Source organism: Schistocerca nitens, chromosome 2 (genome assembly GCF_023898315.1).
Source record: "Schistocerca nitens isolate TAMUIC-IGC-003100 chromosome 2, iqSchNite1.1, whole genome shotgun sequence".
Classification (NCBI taxonomy): Eukaryota; Metazoa; Arthropoda; class Insecta; order Orthoptera; family Acrididae; genus Schistocerca; species Schistocerca nitens.
The window spans coordinates 74,134,802-74,154,044 of NC_064615.1; the positions used below are offsets into that span (position 1 = coordinate 74,134,802).

The 19,243-nt window shown below is 39.0% G+C and overlaps 1 protein-coding gene across 1 annotated transcript in view; it reads right to left on the minus strand.

Annotated features, from left to right (window-relative positions):
* Positions 1-19,243, minus strand: part of LOC126235735 (alsin) — a 234,067-nt gene that overhangs the window by 108,452 nt on the left and 106,372 nt on the right. The window contains exons 5-6 of the mRNA XM_049944514.1: positions 18,230-18,410; positions 5,110-5,276 (exon numbers count right to left, since the gene is read on the minus strand). Coding sequence (XP_049800471.1) covers positions 5,110-5,276; positions 18,230-18,410 — 348 coding nt within the window. The remainder of the gene's footprint in view (positions 1-5,109; positions 5,277-18,229; positions 18,411-19,243) is intronic.

Here is a 19,243-nt window from a genome sequence, read left to right on the forward strand (position 1 = left end):
TTCAGTTTCAATTAGAAAGCGCGTGGATTACTGCTAAGATTTTTGAATTCGAGTGGCAGCTTATTGAAAATGGATGCAGCAGTATACTGCACACCTTTTTGCATAAGAGTTAACAAAGTCCGATCCAAATGGAGGTTTGATTTCTGCCGAGTATTAACCAAGTGAAAGCTGCTTATTGTTGGAAATAAACTAATATTGGTAACAAGAAACAACAATAAGGAAAATACATACTGAGAGGCCAATGTCAAAATACCTAGACTCGTGAACAGAGGTCGAGAAGAGGTTCATGAACTCACACCACTTATTGCCCGAACCGCCCGTTTCTGAGCCAAAAATATCCTTCTAGAATGGGAAGAGTTACCCCAAAACATAATACCATACAACATAAGTGAATGAAAATAAGCAAAGTAGACTAATTTACGGGTTGAAGTATCACTCACTTCTGATACCGTTCGAATAGTGAAAATGGCAGTATTAAGTCTTTGAACAAGATCCTGAACATGGGCTTTCCACGACAGATTACTATCTATCTGAACACCTAGGAATTTGAACTGTTCAGTTTCACTAATCATATGCCCGTTCTGTGAGATTAAAACGTCAGGTTTTGTTGAATTGTGTGTTAGAAACTGTAAAAACTGAGTCTTACTGTGATTTAACGTTAGTTTATTTTCTACAAGCCATGAACTGAGGTCATGTACTGCACTACTTGAAACCGAGTCAATGTTGCACACAACATCCTTTACTACCAAGCTAGTGTCATCAGCAAACTGAAATATTTTAGAGGTACCCATAATACTAGAGGGCATATCATTTATATAAATAAGGAACAGGAGCGGCCCCAACACTGATCCCTGGGGCACCCCCCACTTGACAGTACCCCACTCAGATCCCACATCACAGCCGTTATCAACATTGTGAATAATGACCTTTTGCCACCTGTTGCTAAAGTAAGAGGTGAACCAATTGTGAGCTACTCCCCTTATTCCGTAATGGTCCAACTTCTGGAGCAATATTGTGAGATCAACACAGTCAAATGCCTTTGTTAAATAAAAAAATACGACAAGTGTTCGAAACTTTTTGTTTAGCCCATCCAGTACCTCACAGAGAAAAGAGAATATAGCATTTTCAGTTGTCAAATGACTTCTAAAGCCGAACTGTACATTTGATAGCAAATCGTGTGATATAAAATGATCAATTAACCTTACATACACAGCCTTTTCGATAACTTTTGCAAACACTGATGGCATAGAAATAGGTTTAAAATTCTCTACATTATCCCTTTCTCCATTTTTATAAAGCGGCTTTACGACTGAGTACTTTAATCGCTCAGGAAACTGACCATTCCTAAAGGAAAAATTACAAATATGGCTACATACAGGGCTAACATGTGCAGCACAGTACTTTAATATTCTACTAGACACTCCATCATAACCATGAGAGTCCTTAGTCTTCAGTGATTTAATTATTGACTCAATCTCCCTCTTGTCTGTATCACAGAGGAGTATTTGTTGGGATCATTCTATTGTGTTAATTAGTGGCTCAGTTCTGTATATTCAAGCAATTTGCACTAAGCTTTTAGAGTTATTGTGCAATAGTTATGTGATTGTTATGTTCTTCTGTATCGGTTGTCAATGCGTATGCAATCCAGGGATATTCCCCCCCCCCTCCTATAGGTAATGTTTTTGTGTTATTCAATGCCTGTGAAATGCAAGTTTGTGTTATAGTATCCAGCAACTTGTTCATAGCTTCTTAGCCTACATCCTACATTTCTGCATGCCGTCATGCACCTCTTGAGCTCCTACCCTAACTTTTCACACTTTCCGTTCCAGCTCCTCCCCGCCGCTCTCACAGCCAGCGGCCGCTGTCCACAGATCTATCAGCACCCATCGACATCACATCTGCCATATTCCTGACATCACACTGGTCAAACCCCATGCCCCCACTGCTTCCAGCACCAGCACCAGCACCAGCACCAGCACCACCGCTACTGCTACTCCTCCGTGACTGCCAGTGCTTTCACGTTTCACACTGGTGCAGTACTGAACCACCGGGCCCACCTCCATGAGCCGCAATGCCGCTCACACTTGATTGCTGTCTACGCAACACTGCCCACCATGTCAAACACACCCTGGGCAGCATCCATTTCACAATTTTATCTCCTGGGTGCCTGGAATTGGGTTGCAGCTGCCCTGTGCTCCCCATTCCTTGGGGAGTCTGCTCTTCATATCCATCTTGCTTCATTTGTCACATGTTATTTTGTTTCACAGATAAAAGAATTCCTTCATTTCTTCCACTATACAGCAACCAGTTTTTATGCTGAGTGTGTTCCAAATCTTACTGCTGCCACTAGAGGACATCAACACTATCAGAGAACCTTTCTTTCATTTCCTTCACTGTTTCTTTGATGTGCAGATTGAATAATAGGGGAGAAAGGCTTTATCTCTCCCTTCTGCTCTTCCTAATCTGGATCTGGTCACTTATTTATCGGTCTTTCACACTTACATTTCCCTCTCAGTTGTACATGTTGTATGTTGTCTGTCTTTTCCTGTGGCAGCATTTCTCAGCACATTTGCCCCCCCCCCCCTCCCATATGAAAGCAATATACAGGGTGAGTCAGGAGAAAAGGTATATGCTTTGAGGGGTGATAGTATTAGTGATTCTGAACAAAAAACTTCATACGAATGTATGCCCCATTCCGAATGGTTTCCGAGATAGAACACATTTAATATCACTATTGTACATTTTTCTTGAATAACTCTAAAACTGCACCCTCCAGTAAAAATGTGCCACAGTAAAAAACTAACCTATATTAAATTTCCTACAAAAAAGGTCCTATTCATTTTCTCCTCTAGAACTAATGGTTTGTGCAAAGAGAGCGCGAGAATGATGAAAAACCTACTCGACACGCGTGCGCTGTAGCTTACTTAATTTTTGTAGGCCAATTTGAGGTAGCATATTGAGGTATCAATTTGAGACAAACAGTTTGATATGGGACACTTGTAGCCTATCAAGTTCTTGAGGAAAAAAATGAATAGGACCTTTTTTGTAGGAAATTTAATATAGTTTAATTTTGTACTGCGACGCATTTTTGCTGGAGGGTGCGGTTTTCGAGTTATTCAAGAGAAATGTACAAGAGTGATATTAAATGAGTTCTACCTCCGAAATCATTTGGAATAGGGCATACATCCGTAAGAAGTTCTTTGTTCAGAATCACTAACACTATCACCCCTCAAAGCATGTACCTTTCCTCCTGACTCACCCTTATATAATGTACTTTGATGCTAAAGCTACAAACCTTATAGATTATCAATAATAAGTAAATTTATTGCTATTTTGCAACACATATCCACCACATTGACAAACCCAGAATGGATGGCCCTCTATTGCTATCTGTCTTACAGGCAGCATATGAAAAGTTGCTCAATTACCCTAGGGAAGTATAGGATGCACAGGAAAATTAAGTATTGAAAAGTTAATTATTAAATCTACTGTGCAATACTGATCAAATCCTATTTAAATGTCCATTACATCAGTGTAAATGTTAATTTTATTTTTTTTTTGTTATGTCAGAATGCATTTTACTTTGCTTTCCTTTTGATAAATCAATTTTTGAACTCATTTTTTTTCTTTTCATAAAGTTTGCACCCCTCATTTAGCATTATCACCCCCCCCCCCCGCCCCCTCCCTCCCCTACAGAGGCAGTATGCTCCACAGATTGAGAATCACTGCCCTATGGAATACATTGATTTTTCTGAGAATTCCAAACATCTCCCACCACTTTATAACAGAATACTTTTCTCAATTTGACAAATCATAAGAAAGTGTCTTGATTTTTCTAAGTCTTGCTTCCATTATCAAGCACAATGTTAGAGCTGCCACTCTGGTGCCTTTTATGTTTCTTGAAGGTAAACAAATTGTCATCTAATAGATCCTGAAGTCTAGTTTTGATTCTTCTGTATATTGTTCTGTCAAGAACTTTGATGCACGAGCTGTCAAGAGGAGAGTGGAATAGTCCTCACATTTATTTACCTTTGCTATCTTTGAAGTTGCACTGGAGATATTCTTCCAAAAGTCTGACAGTATGTTTCCCATCTCACAGATTCTATTCACAAACTTGAATAATTGTTTGGTTGCTAAAGCTGTCTGCAGCAGTGTGGACATGTACTGTGAGCAAAAGACCAAACAATACTTAAGAAAAGATTACAGATGTGAAAACAGGTGGCCTTATGAACAGCTGCAGTAGAGTTTCCTGCACATGAACCTGACTATTGCTGAACCATATTCTCAATTGTGTCATGTGGAGGCAAGAAACTAGGTCAACTCTGCCTAATAAAGGAAACAGTTCTAAGAAGGATGGTAAATGTGGGAAGTCATTGTCACGCTTTTAAAAAATCTCACAGTTTAACAAAAGAACAGAAGGAAGATGTGTTGCTCAATATGCTGTAATGAATGCAAAGAAATTTAAATTTATGAGTCTGAACAAAAGACAAAATGTTGCTTGCGAACGAAGTTGCATAACCATCTCACCTGTATGTGACAAAATCTAAGTTGAAACAATTGCTCTTTTCACATTTCAATGACTTTTTCAACAGGGTACTGAGGTGCTTGGGTCAGCACATTGTTCTCCTGGACTTTGTCAGCTTCTCAGAGCATGGAATTACTACTTTTCATTCAAGCAGTTTCTCAATTGGCCTCAAAAGGCTGAGTGCCCCCTGGTCAAGTCACACACATGGACCATGTAGCAACAGAGGCTACCTGAAAGCTTAAAATTTTAGGCGGGCTTGTCGCTGTCTTGCATACCACCCACAGTCAGTCACTGTAGATATGCATCAGTTTGGAAATCACCTGATAAGCTGTAAGTAAAAAGTGTGTGCGCACATGCAGGGAGCACCTACATGCCACCCATGAATGATTTCCTGTCCTCAATTTTTTGCTTATCTCCATCTTGGAAGTACTGCTAATTTAGAGCTTTTCATAATACACATTGTTACCTCTAAATCTAATGACAATAACAAGCATCCAATAACTTTTCATAAGAATGAAAGACATAAGAACATTCTCAAATATTGAGAAATGTATTTTGCAGTAAATAAAAAATATAAAGCTAACCTGTTACAATGTCATCCATGACTCCATATCCTTGCTTCACACCTGAGACCCATTCTCCAATGTAAACAGATGCTACTGATGCCATGAAATGTCCCTGCTTATGAACACCATGACCACTTGGAACACCATCCTTGAAACAGCCTTCATACAAGTCACCACATGCGTACCTTAACAACCAATGAAAGTATGCTATTTCAATCTGATTTGTCTGTGGAACAGGAAAGCAGACAAATTGAAGGGTAAGCGTATGCAACAAACTTATACACTGAGCTAAAACAATAGCGCTGTTTATTTAAACTAATTCTGAAGTTTGACAATATTATGGAAAGGATAGATTGCTACTCACCAAATAGTGGAGATGTTGAGTCATGGATGGGCACAACAAAAAGACTGCTCAACAAGTAAGCTTTTGGCCAAAAGGCCTTCTTCTGAAGTAGACAACACTCCCTCTTATTCACTCAAAAACACCTCATTCGTGCACGACCACTGTGTCTGGCCACTGACTTCAGACTGTGAGCAACTGCGCATGTGGGAGAAGCAATCTGGGCGGTGGGGGATAAGATGTAGGCTGGGATGGGGAGGAGGAGTAGCAGTCTTCATTTTCATAATATTGTCATTATTCCAGCGTGGAATTTCCATTGTTTAATTTAATGTAATTTATTACATCACGCAAAGAGCCATGATTTTCTGTTCAGAGTAATTTATTCACATTTTTCTTTACATATCAATTGTAGAACTTCATATTCAGCATGGAAATGGCTGGGAAAGATAGTATGAATAGCTAAAATCAAACAATGGAAAGTCCAGGTTTTTAACATCAATAGCTTTAGTTTTTAAGTTGATACTACACTTTGGCATTGCAGCTCACTCCAGGTACTATATAGCAGTGTTCCCAATAAAAAAGAAAGTGTCAGTTTCAATAAAGTACATTACATAATCATACATCACACTGAACACAGGATGGCAGTTGGAAAACATTTCTGGATGTGGCAGACATTTTATGGATGTCATTTACATTACGCAGACAATTATATTTGATGGCTGTAATGCATATTTCCTGACTGAGATCCAAACAAAACAATCTGTACATGATATGCCATGGAATTTCAGGCATTAATTTGATTATCATAATGTGGACACTAGCAGAAATATTCTATTTTCAGTACCAAATGGATTGGTTCCATATGTAAAACAAGGGATAGTTGCAAGGTGATAAAAAAAAAAATCGACTTCACTAGCTAGGAGAAAGATTTGATTTGAACTCAACAAAAACAGATATGGGGAGAGCCTGCACATGTATTGTGCACTGGTTGTACAGTCAACCATTACATATTGTTTTTTTTTTCAATGTATTAGTAGTAATTTAGCAACAAGTTTATGATAAGACTGACCTAAAGGTTAAATCTTGTAATAAAAACACAGTTTCAACACATTGTTAGCTATATGGCAAATATCTTTGTAGCACGTCAAAATCAGTATCTGGTTATCTTGGTAACAAGTTTGTTGGTCATGCATCTAATAGTTATTAAATACTGCAAACTAAACTAAACTTTGTTTTTCTAAAAATATAATATAGTAACATTTTTACTAGTGTATTCTGTAAGAGACATGCATTGGAGTTTGGGCTAAATAGAGAAAAGTCATGTAAATACATAAAGCTGCAACCAGTTACTTTTTTGAAATAGTTATTTATTTATTCCATGAACTGGTTTTAGAACCCTTTCAGGCCACCTTCAGATGGTTTTCAATAAGTTAATAGCTATTTCAGGCATAATGCATCCACCACCCAGCATTATGCTAGAAATAGCTATGTAACGTATCGAAAACCATCTGAAGACAAGCCTGAAAAGGTTCAAAAACCTATTCATGGACTGAATAAATAACTATTTGAAAAAGTGACCAGTTGCAGTTTTATGTATTTACACTGAATAAACAGTCACGGGATAAAAGAAAATCCAGACCTCAGCTGACATGGATGGTTTCATCTGCTGACAGTACAGATGACAGCTAAGAAAAAGAAGACTCAGGTTAAACATGCTGCTGGTGACAAGGCCATTAGAGATGGAGCACTGGTTTAGGTTGGGCAAGGGTGGGATAGGAAATTGAGTAAGGTCTTTGCAAATGAAACCTATCAGCATTTCATTAATGTGTTTTAAGTATACCACAGCAAACCTACATATGGATGACTTGACAGGGTTTAGAACTATGCTCCTCTGGAATGTGAGCATAAATAATTTGTGATGTAGACCTGGCTGTCACAGCTAGAGTAGTAATGATATGGGAGTTACATGTAAGGAAGAACAGAGCAATAAAAGTAGCAGTGAAAGGAGTCTTTTGTCATCAGTTGTGCAGCACAAAAACTTGAAACAGCATGATGGCTGACTTTTCATTTCACTGTACTTACCAAGGGTAATAGTTGTTACTATCACAACACATACCGAACAGTTCATAATATATTGCCACCTAATGTAATGAAACAGTTAAAATAAGATGCTACCTAATACAAAAACACCTATGCAGCTGGATTATTTCACGAAGCCAGAACAACAACTACATCAACACAAGAATGAATATCTGAATTCGAGAACATGAAATTACCCCTGGGTGATCCTGTCTTCACAGATGGCATCAAGAACTGTGAATTCAAGCCAGTCCTGGCATGAGACTCTTAAGAGTGTGGCCTACACAATATGTTCAATCTTGTTGTTCCAGTAATGAAGACAGTTCTCTGAAACAGTGAACCTAATTTATAAATTATTTCTACCAGCAAAGAAAATATAACATAATCCACAGTTCATGTTGTTGCTACCGTCACCAATATTCCTACAAAGTATACATACAGCATTAAAAGAAAAGAAAATTAAAATATATTATGGTGGCAATACAAAAAATTTCATGAAGAAAAGCAGAGAAAGAAAGTGACAAAAAATGCACGGGTAAGAAGATTTGAATAGCCTCCCAAAGTGTCTTATGAAAATCTCACCCTAGGAGAAAGAAAAAAGAAACATGCTGAGATTGAGAGGTCTTAAAATGTTCCTTCCATTGTATTGTAATTCCATTACAACCAGAGCTAGTGCATTTTAGAACTTGTGGCATGCTCCTTATACTTCTACAACAGTTGAACAACTGAAGAGTGGTACAAGCACAAATGATACAGAAATGTAGCTGATGTATTCTACACTGAAAATGAATCCCCAATAGCTTTCTGTTCACTTCCATGGCCTAATTTGTTTTACTTTCAGTCTTCAATACTAGTTTGCCATTCCACCATTTTCTATCAGATTTTAATTATATGGATCAGCGTAATGAAAAGACTTGATGAATAAGCTTCAGGTCCCAGTACTAATAAGAAGTACAAGCTTATGGAACTGATACTCAGTAGCAGTAGAAAGAGAAGTAGTAATCAAAATTATCTACAATAACTGTTAGGTCATATATCTCACACAGGATTCCCAATGGAGAAAAAGATATATTTTTCAGAGGGAAACCTTTTATCCAAATCAGAATTTTTGCAGTCATATCATGCATTGCTGTATAAAGTGTATAACTGAAATACACATACACAAGTTCCCAACAGGGTGATTGTTATCATATGTTATGGTTATTAATGATAAAGAAATACTGGACATTAAAACCATAATAGAAACTGCAGTGTTCTCCAAAGAATATGGAACACAGCCATACATAAAAGAAAGCTGAGCTGCTAATTATTCAGATTAAAATGAATTAAGGCTATCATCCAACAGTGGGCACACAAGGAAAGACCTCAAACAGTTCCCAAGTGGACATCGCTATGCCAAAAGTGGATAAAAATTCACACACACATCTCCAGCCAGACAGTATCAGTCGAGTTTTCAACCCAGTATTTGAAAAGAGCGGGTTTTTATGAATAATGCCCATAGGCAGCAGCACTCTTGTATTGGTAGGTTGGTAGTAATGCTCTATTTTGCAGATGATATTTGCATTTTACATATCAAACAATGAAGGTGAAGTGAGAGGAGCAGTAAGTGCAATAAAATTCTGTGTTCATTTAAACCATACAGCCACTAAAACTTACAAAAAGCTACAGTAAGCATATGGTGAAGATGCACTGCCTCGTGCAACAGTGTTTAGTTGGTTCAAGGAAAACTTGTATGTGTCAAGCAAGATAGGCCTAGTGCTTGAGCTTTTGTTCTGACTGAAGTGAATGTCAACACAGCTGCTGTGATTGTCTGTGTGGATCAGCAGATAACATTACATAACCTCAGTCTTTGTTGATCAGCCCATGTACCTGGCCATGTGATAAGGCTGTATAATGGCTCTGTGCAAGCAAGCCACCTCACAACCACAACTACTTTTGGTGCTAGGAGGTTCTCCGTCTGCCACATATTTATGTCTGACACCAAGAGCAGTTACATCAGGAAACCTATGTAAAGCAAATATCAAAATTCTGAACTGTAATCTTACAGGTTGTTACACAAAGAATGAGAATACAGATATACGTCAGAATGGTGACGAGGAACAATCAAAATCTCCAAAAGCAGATGAGGCTCCAAGATATGGAGGAATCACTTCCCATCTTAACCATACTTTTTCATAGATATCTTGAGCATAAAATTGGCCTCAGATTGCAAGTATCATTAAATTTTAGCCACCTCAACAAGAAGATGCAGATGTGCTTTGATGTACTCCATATTTTCACTGTTTTTACTGGAATAAACTGAGGCTACAACGTTCACCTTCGGTATATTAGTGAAGAAGATGTCACAAAATCAGCTAAGTTTGAAAGACTTGCATTACACTCATTTATTAATATATAAGCTGACTTTCAGTATTTCCTATGTGTAAAAGTGAGACCGCTATATGCAGGTGGATGAAGACTGTACTGAGCAGACAAAATGTAGAAGCCATCATTATGGATGAGAAAATGGGCACAAACAGCAATAGTGTGTCCACAAGGAGGAGTTTTGTACCCAGTACTGTGGAACTTAGTAGTGAATGAACCCATTAAAGAGTTAAATACTAGAGACTACTTTTGCCAAAGATACACAGACAATTTAGTCATTGTAACACAGTAAATTTGCAAGTACCTAATAACAACGGAATAACAATGGCACAATGTGCTCTGAATATTGTGCAAAACTGGTGCAGCAACAGCATCTAAGGGTAGTCCCAGGAAAACTGTTGTAGTACTGTTCACAAGGAAGCACATCCTGGACACGTACGGGAATCTTAAGCTCTTCAACAAAATTCTACCGAAGAGGGTATTGTGAAGTATGTTGGGGTAATCCTGGATGCAAAACTGTCATGGACCTCTTGCATAAAGAATATATATTCCAACAAAAAAAGGTGCTCTTATGTGCACTAAAAAGGCATGTTATAAAAACTGGGGTCAAATCTGCAGGAGTAGGTACTGAATAAAAATCTCTGTACTACGATAATTCATGAGACTATAGTTTGGTGGAGTAAAAGAGAACAGAAGGTGGCTGCTAAGGAGCTTGGTAAGCTGCAATGTCTGACCTGCTTAGCCATTAAAAGTAGAATTAGAAGCACATCCACATTGCTCTTTTGGAGGCCATGCTGGTTTACAATGGAGGCAGTGGTAAACAGGTTCTGGCAGTAACTGAAAACCTTTAGGATGTCCAGAACCCCACCCCAATATAATAAATGTGGTAAATTTTGGAATGATTGGTGAAATGTCTGTTGACTATACAACTTCTAAATGTTTCAATAAATCTTCCAAGATAACAATTGGAAGCAGGAAGCAGTGGAAGGACAAATCACGATATCATTCAGGGAAGACATGTAGTCTGATTTAATTATGGGTTGAAAATAGATGAAGGTGCTGGCTCAGGGTACAGTCCAGAGTAAGTGAAGTTGGCCACAGTAGAGCAGGTGGAAATATGTGCTATCAGTGTTTGTACAGGGGAGGAACTGTGTAGCAGCTACAAGGATCATGGCATCTATATTTGTTCAGACTGTCAAGCAATTCTGAAATCTCTATCAGCCTCTGCAATGAGATCAAAGACCATTGCACAGTGCCATGAGGCAATGAGCAAGTAGATGGGCTGACAAGGACAGAAGCAATAACTCCATCTGTTGGACCAGAATCCACTTTAACCATCACTAAGGCAATGGTAAATATCAAAACTACGTAGCTGGATCAGTAGGCAGCACACAGGGTATTGGACCAAGTTCCAATAATGGAAACATCAAGTTAACAATGATGAAGCAATGTTTTAAGTGAAGTTCTGCAATCCTGGAATTGAACAGGAACCATATTAAACTCATGTAGGACTAGTGGCTGGCTATGGAAATTTCAAGAAACACCTGGACATGATGGATATAGAGAAAGAAGTCCCTAAGTGTAGACCATGTGGTGAGGGAGATGAAACCACATCACATTTAATCTTTTGATATCAAGTGTTGGAGGCCAAATGAGACAGAAAATTTAGATCATTAATTGCTGAAGAAATTGTGTCTAACAAAGAATTAGTAAAGGGTCTCCTACTACTCTGGCTTTACTAGAATGACAGAGAAAGAAATTGCACAATATACTCAATTTCGGAGTTGGCAATAGCAGGCTAAGATCATTATTGCTTCATCTCCCTCTGCCAAACAAATCAAATCAAATGGGAAGGGTGTTTCCATATGAGCTCTAACTTATCTTATTTTCTGGTAATGGTCATTTGATGAGTGTTATGTGGGAGCAGCTCAGTGGATACTTGATAAAGTGCCAGATTACAGATCGAAAGGTCTTGGGTTTGATCCTCAGTCAGTCCCAGGATTTTTATCTGTCACATATCACTTCATTCACCTTTGGCAATTTTTGTTAATGTGAAAAATGCTGTGTTACACCGTGGTCCACATTAGGCTGTAGGTCCCTCTATAACTGGCTGAGTAAGCCAGTTCAAAGGTCAGAGGAAGGCAATGGCTTACCGACTCCTGTAGGACCATGTCCAGCAATGCACTGTAGTGTTCAAACCAACCTTCAGGCTGATGTCAATTTACTTACTTTTTACATGGGACAAAGCAATATGTTGTCCAACTCTTCTTGGAACATACCCTCTCAGAATTTTAACAGTAAACCTCTAAATCAAGCACAGCACCTATCTTGTAGCATCTGCCACTTTGGGTCTTCTCTGTCTCCTTTACTAACCCAATCTGGTAAGGATTTTAAGCTGATGTGCAATACACAAGAATCATGTGAACTGGTGATTTGTGAACTGTTTCTTTCATGGGTGAATTACATTCCTTATTATTATTCCAACAAATCTCAGACTGGTTTCTGCTTTTAAATGAGTATTATGTGATCAATCCACTAGGTCACTACGTACAGGTATTTTACAGTTATTACCATTTCTGTGATTTATTGCCCACAATGTAATTAAACAGTAAAGGATCTCACTGCCTATTTATAGATAATATGTTACAGTTATTTACATTCCAGATCAATTGCCAGTCTCTACACCAACTGTTGATCCTCTGTAGGTCTTCTGCATTTCACTGCAATCTTCGAGTATTACAATCTTCCTCACAAGACAACAGCACTGTCCATAAAGAAACTCATGGAGTTTCCAATGTTAAAGAGTAGGTCATTTACATTTATTATAAACAATTAGGACCTTGTAACACTCCCATGTTGGGTACCCCTGAAATTACCTTCACACCTGCTGATTTTGTTCAATTAAGAACTACAGCAGAAGTGTAAAATTGTTTGCAGGCAAAGGCTTAAAGAAAGGAAACGTGGTAGGTTGCACAGTAATCCTTTTTTGAGCTAGAGCTCCCCCCTCCCGCACACACATACCTATGGCACCCCTACAATGCGTCAGCTGAGTGAGTGGTGGATGTTGTAACCGTGACCATTTCGGTCGCGGGGTTGCCGAGAACAAAAGCGCAGCGGGACTGAACGGAGCGGCCCGCGAACAAACAAAATGGATGAACGGCAAAGGATGGGCACGAACAATGACTGACGACCGAGCAAGACCCTACAAACAACAACATGCAAGAAGCAACGGGGTCAGAAGCGAAAAACCTCGGGAATCAACAACGTCCACTTGTACACGGAGACAAGCAAAGTAAACGCGCTGTCTGTAAGTGAGATGTCGATAGACTCACGCGAATATCAGACTGCCTCACTGAGGGAGAGGCAGGTGCTTAAATACATGATAGGGTACGTCGCTATTGGCCACTGGGACCACGTGATCCACCGTGGCGCCGTCACATTATACGCAGACCAGGAGCGCGCGCAGCCACAGCTTACAGCACGACAGCTGCAGAGACCTCTAGTGGTAATTGAGGTCCATGCTGTCTGGCATGGATTTGAAACCCACGGCATTCGGTACCAGAGTGGGGGTTGTGTCAGGCGGAGTGGATAGAGGAAAAAAAGGGCGATGAGAGGCAGAGAGACGGGTTGGGGGGGGGGGGTAAGTAGTGGCTCAGAGGGAGGCAGCAGGTTTGCCAGCTAGGAATGTGGGAGGAAGGAGTGGCAGATGCAAGGGCTAGGCACGTGATGCTCAGTTGTTGGAGCCAGTGGGGAATGGTACATGGTGGTGACGACATGGGAACATGAATTGGGAGGAACTTACTGGAAGGAGAAAGAGGAAATTGTTGGGTGGAGGGTGAGGGGACAAAGGTTACTGGAGATTGAGGCCAGGATGATTATGGAGTGAAGGCTGTGTTGTAAGGGTAACTCATTTCTGCATAGTGCAGAAAAATTGGTGGTGGAGGGAAGGATCCAGATGGCAGGGTAATGAAGCAGCCATTAAAATTGAGCATATTATGCTCATCTGTATGCTATTCCACTTGGCGGTCAACTTTGTTCTTGTAACAGGTTCATGATGTGCATCCATTCTGGAGGACGGCTGGTTGGTAGTCACATTGACGTAACGATGAGCTGTGCAGTGTTTGCAACAGAGATGCTATGTGACATGCCTGTTTTCACAGGTTTCCCGGCCTTTGATGAGGTAGTATAAGCCTGTGACAGGAATGGACTACAAAGCGCTGGCTGGGCGGATTAGGTAGGTCTTGACCTTGGTCTGTCACAGGGATCAATTTTATATTCTGGGCATCCACAGCTGTTGAAAGGCATGACGTTAAGACTTCTGCTGACAGCTGGGAAAGTGGTTGTTTTATTGACACACACCTGGTTTTTACTCACAACAAGAAGGTTTAGCCACGGGACTGCCACTTGCATATTGCTTAGCAAATATTTTTGTAACTAACTTTGAGCAAGATTTCATGGTAAAGTTCTGTCAGCATGTCAGGAGATTAATTTGATGGAATGGATATGATGATGATGTTTTCATATTATATTATGGTTTTGCCAGGATCTAAATAGTCTATAAACAAAAAGATACAGTGTACTGGGCAATGGATGGAGATTGACATTTTACCTTTTTGGACCTACAATTGACCGTAAAAAATTGGAAAACTTGGCTTTGATATTTACCAAAAACCAAGCACAACAGATCTCGTTACACATAGGCAGTCGTGTCACCCAAGGAAATATAAATCCGTAGCATTCCAAGCCATGGTGAACCATACGTATGAAGTGTGCCATACTAGTGAAGCTCAAATAGCTTAATATGAAGTTATATAGCATATAGCATATCAAAACAGTTATGAACAAGAATTTGTTAATGCAATTACTATAAGCATATTAAAAAACAAAACTGTTCTTTCCAATAACTGATTAGAGACAGATCTTATATAAAGCTTAGACCAGCCAACCAGATAAAAGAACACACTGTTTTCAGAAGAATACATCTGGGTGCAGTATCCAAAAAATAGACGGATCTATGACACCTAACAACAACATTCCTGCAGATCGGATCTAGGTAGTACAGTCAGACATATGCAAAAAACAGTGGTAAATCAATACAATGAAATGGGTGTATGCTTTATTAAATGCTATGATTACCCTAAGAAATATATAGGGCAAAGCGGTAGGTCATATGGCAAAAGATTTCAAGAACACATTAATTTAAATAATCCCCAATCTGCACTAACAATGCATTTATGCACTGGAGAACACAGCATCAAAAACCCTTCAGAAAATTTAAAAATACTTTATAAAAAGGAGAAACACCATGTTTTGAATATATATGAGGACGTAGAAATTTTTAGAAATAAAAAAGAAAATGTACAGTTCACATTGAGTAATCAATTAGAATTAAAGAACCACAATATTATAACTAATTTTGATTGTTTACACAATTAGCTATTAGTACGTAATAAAATTCAATATTAAACTGGTTAGTAAAGAGAGCAACCCAGAGCTCCTAGTCATGGGTATATGATGTCACACGGTCCACAAGATAGTTTCTGTTCTGCCAGCCTTTTTGCCCATCTTAGTCACTTGTGTGGGCTGTTTCTACTCTTCCCACCAACATCTGGGTTGCCCTACCCTCGCACCAATAAGAACATATATCTTACACCACTCCACATAGTAATTTGCATTATGCCTCCACTAATCACATCAGCAGTGACTATTTTACAGCAGCCAATCCAGTTTTTAAAAAAAATTTCTTTACTGTTCCTCTCTACAAAATATTTCTTCTTTTAGGTGTAGGAATATTTAAGAGCAAGGGTCTATAACTACACTAAATTTAAAAAAATTAATGGATCACATCTTTGTCATCCTTTCTTTGTCAATGCAATGTAGACGATTGAATAATAAGTATATCTTAACCACAAGTGATGGGTACACCTATGACCTTTTAACATGGTGAGTATATTTTAGATATTATCATTTTAATTTTAACAATCCACAAAGCTGAGACATTGTACATTATTCTTTACCATGTACGTTGCACATGATGCAGCAGCTTTAGGCTGCAAAACTGGTTGCATGTCAATAAATCATCATGCACTTTAGGAGGGGTGGGAAGGATCTTGAGTAGAATGACCCTCATTTCAGGGTGTAATGAGAGAGAATCAAAGCCCTGATGAAGGATGTGGTTCAGTTATTCCAGTCCAAGTTGATATTGGGTGACAATGGGGGGCAATCCTTTGCAACTGATTCTTGTGTGTAGTGGGAGATTGTGGGTAAGTGAGGATGTAGCATGCAAAGTCTGTTTTTGAACGAGGTACGTGGGGAGTGGTGAAGTATCTGTCTGTGAAAACATTTCTGAGAAATACAACATAATGGGCAGAGGATTACTTGTCACTGCAGGTATGTCATCTATCAGAGGGCATGCTGTATGGGAGTGATTTTTTTGTGAGGGAGGGTTGACAGCTACAATTGGCAACATGGGATTGTTGTGTTTGTGGATTTTGGTGAGCATATAGAAGCATGGTGTCAATGGGGTGAGGAGAGAGATGGACTTGGCGAAGAGGTTCTGGGAAGGGCCTACGGATTTCAGTAGGGATTGGAGATAATGTTGGACTTCTGGGATGGTATCATTATGGCAGAAATTGGACTGGAAGAGTTTAAACAGATGGCAGAAGTCTCATGTCAGTTAGTCACTACACACTCCCGAACACTGCTCAGTTGGGATAGTTGTAATAACATAGACAACAGATGATGCAGTTTGAGAATGTCTTAATAAATATTATCTTTGATTTTTTTATTATGTTGGCCTGAGAAAGCAGGTTTGGCACATAGCAAAAATATGCAGAAAAAGGTATACTGGAAGCTACTCGTACAAAAATTTGAATAAGATTTTGTAGTATACTTAATCAGTTTTCCATGGACCGGTTCCAACTAACGCAGCCCAGCCTCAACCTACAGTAACAATCACTCCCCAAACACTCCAGTCAACAGTTTTCACCCCATCTGCCGTATCATCTCCTCCTCCTCCTCATCTCCCACCCTGTTTATTTCCCGCCCTCTGCCAATGTATCTGGCTGTCTTTCCCAGCTCCTCTCCTTTTTTCCCCACCTCCATGCCCCACAATCTCCTGACACTGCACCTGTTCGCAGTCTTGTCCCTCCATGACTCACCAGATAGCATTCGTCTCTCTCTCTCTCTCTCTCTCTTGCTCTCTCTCTCTCTCCCCCTACCAATACACTACTATCTCTTCCCCTTCCCTGCCCCCTCCAGATTCCAGCCAGAGATGTTGGAGTTGGTGGTCGTGTGAGCATGGGGTGTACTTTCTTGTGTGTGTATCTCTTTTATTGATGAAGACTGTGGCTGAAGTGTCTTTTAATTGTGCCTGTCTGCAACCTGACATGTCTTTTTTATGGTAAGTAGCAATCTGTCTTTTCCTACATTGTTGATATCTCTACCTGGAGTTTACAGTATTTGATTAACACAGCATATGCTAACATCTGTCTCATATTCTACTAGTGAGCATGAATTTTTCTCTCATGTGACATCTCAACCTCTCCACGAGCAAAAGGTAGCAGAGTCAGAGAGATAATGTGTGTTGTTGTATTAAACTAAGTAATTTTCTGTGGCATGGCAAAGAAATAGATTTCTAGGGCACATGCTAGTGTGAGCTCAAGTGTATCATAGTTCACTAAATTACACAGATATGAAAACAAGCTTCAGAAACTGTACAATTGAGATACTGGGCTAGTAAAAATGCTGAACAGGATTTAAGTTCAAGAAAAATCCTTCCTCAAAATAGCATAAAGTGAAGTTCATAGTCTCATAAAATTCGAGAGAGTCGACTCCAATAGCACATTCTGAAGAAGTAACATTCCTTCTAGAAACAACACCCATTAAAACAAAGATCTCCACAACACATACAAAATGAAAGTTGCAGCATGCTGTAGCTTTGGGTTGGTTTATTGGGAAAGTCAGAAAGCTAAAACGCAGAACAAGCATTTGAGAAAGGCTACAATTTTTAAAATTCCCCAATTGTGACAGCCTCATCTTGCACCAATGTCATTATTGCTTTACACATATGGTGAGAATCAAAACTATGTTACCAATTACTACACTAAACTTGAATATTGTACATGTTTGGTACATAGTTAATAGATGCATGTTAAACACAGACGCTTTGGGTTACAGTCACACAAGTTTGTGGGCATTTCAGTTGAGCAGTAGCAATTTTGAATCACTCCATGTTTATTAGAATGCTAAAAATAACAAACTTGTCAAAGAGTTTGAAAATACTGTACCTGAAAGCAGTGTTTTCCGTTTTGCAAATATTTAATAATTACTACTCGAAGATAACTGTTTTAATACCTCATAACACCATATCCATTCTGCAGCCCATCTTTCCACTCTCCTTCATAAGTGGATACTGCTGGAATGTCTAATTTCCCAAATCCATGTTGAAGGTTGTTCTGAAACTGCCCTACATATGTTTTTCCATCGGGCCAGACAAGTTTCCCAGATCCCTGCATTTTACCACTGCACCATCGACCTGTAATTATAATATGCATAAAATATATATTCTAAATATAGTGCTAGAACAGTTTAACCTATTTACCACGAAATGTAAGAGAGATGGCAAGCATCTGTTTATCCTTTATTGTTTTGTGTGTATCTGTCTGCTGCGTTTATAGGACAGGATTGCACATTCATTATGTGATAACATGGTTTTTTGGCAACAACTGCCTTGCATGATTGCTGCATTAAAAAGTATTCTATTTACTTATTAGCCTGCTTACAAATAAAGAAATATTTTGTTGTTCTTTATGTGGCACAGCACTTTCTGAATTGTATAATGCTTTATACTGACTAGAAACTTGTTTATTATTCTGAGGTTATATTTCTGTGTAACAACATAGTTTCACAACTATTACAATATTACTTGGTTGAGACAAGACAAACAGCACCTTGGAAGAAATTAGTTTCATGCACTGGCTGTACTTTACATCCATTTATTTTACTTTGTATATTATGACACTTCAGCTGAGTAGCCATTTGTTTAACCTGTTAAACACAGGCGTTTTCGGTTATAGTCACACAAGTTTGTGGGCAATGCACGATGGGCTGGGCTTAAGAGCTGTAGCCGTGATATCTAGTTCATTGCAAACTGTAGTATACTACCAAGCTATTTACTAGTGTGAGCGAACACTGAACTGTGTGCGGTGATAATTTGTGGCAAACAAGTCAAAGCTAAACCTGTGCTTATCTCTGACTTGTATCACTGTACATTGAACTGCTTTCCATTACTGAGTTACAGGGTACTACAAGGATCAATATTAAGTTTTTGTCTCACATGTGATCTCCTGATAGTATGCAACTAAGGAA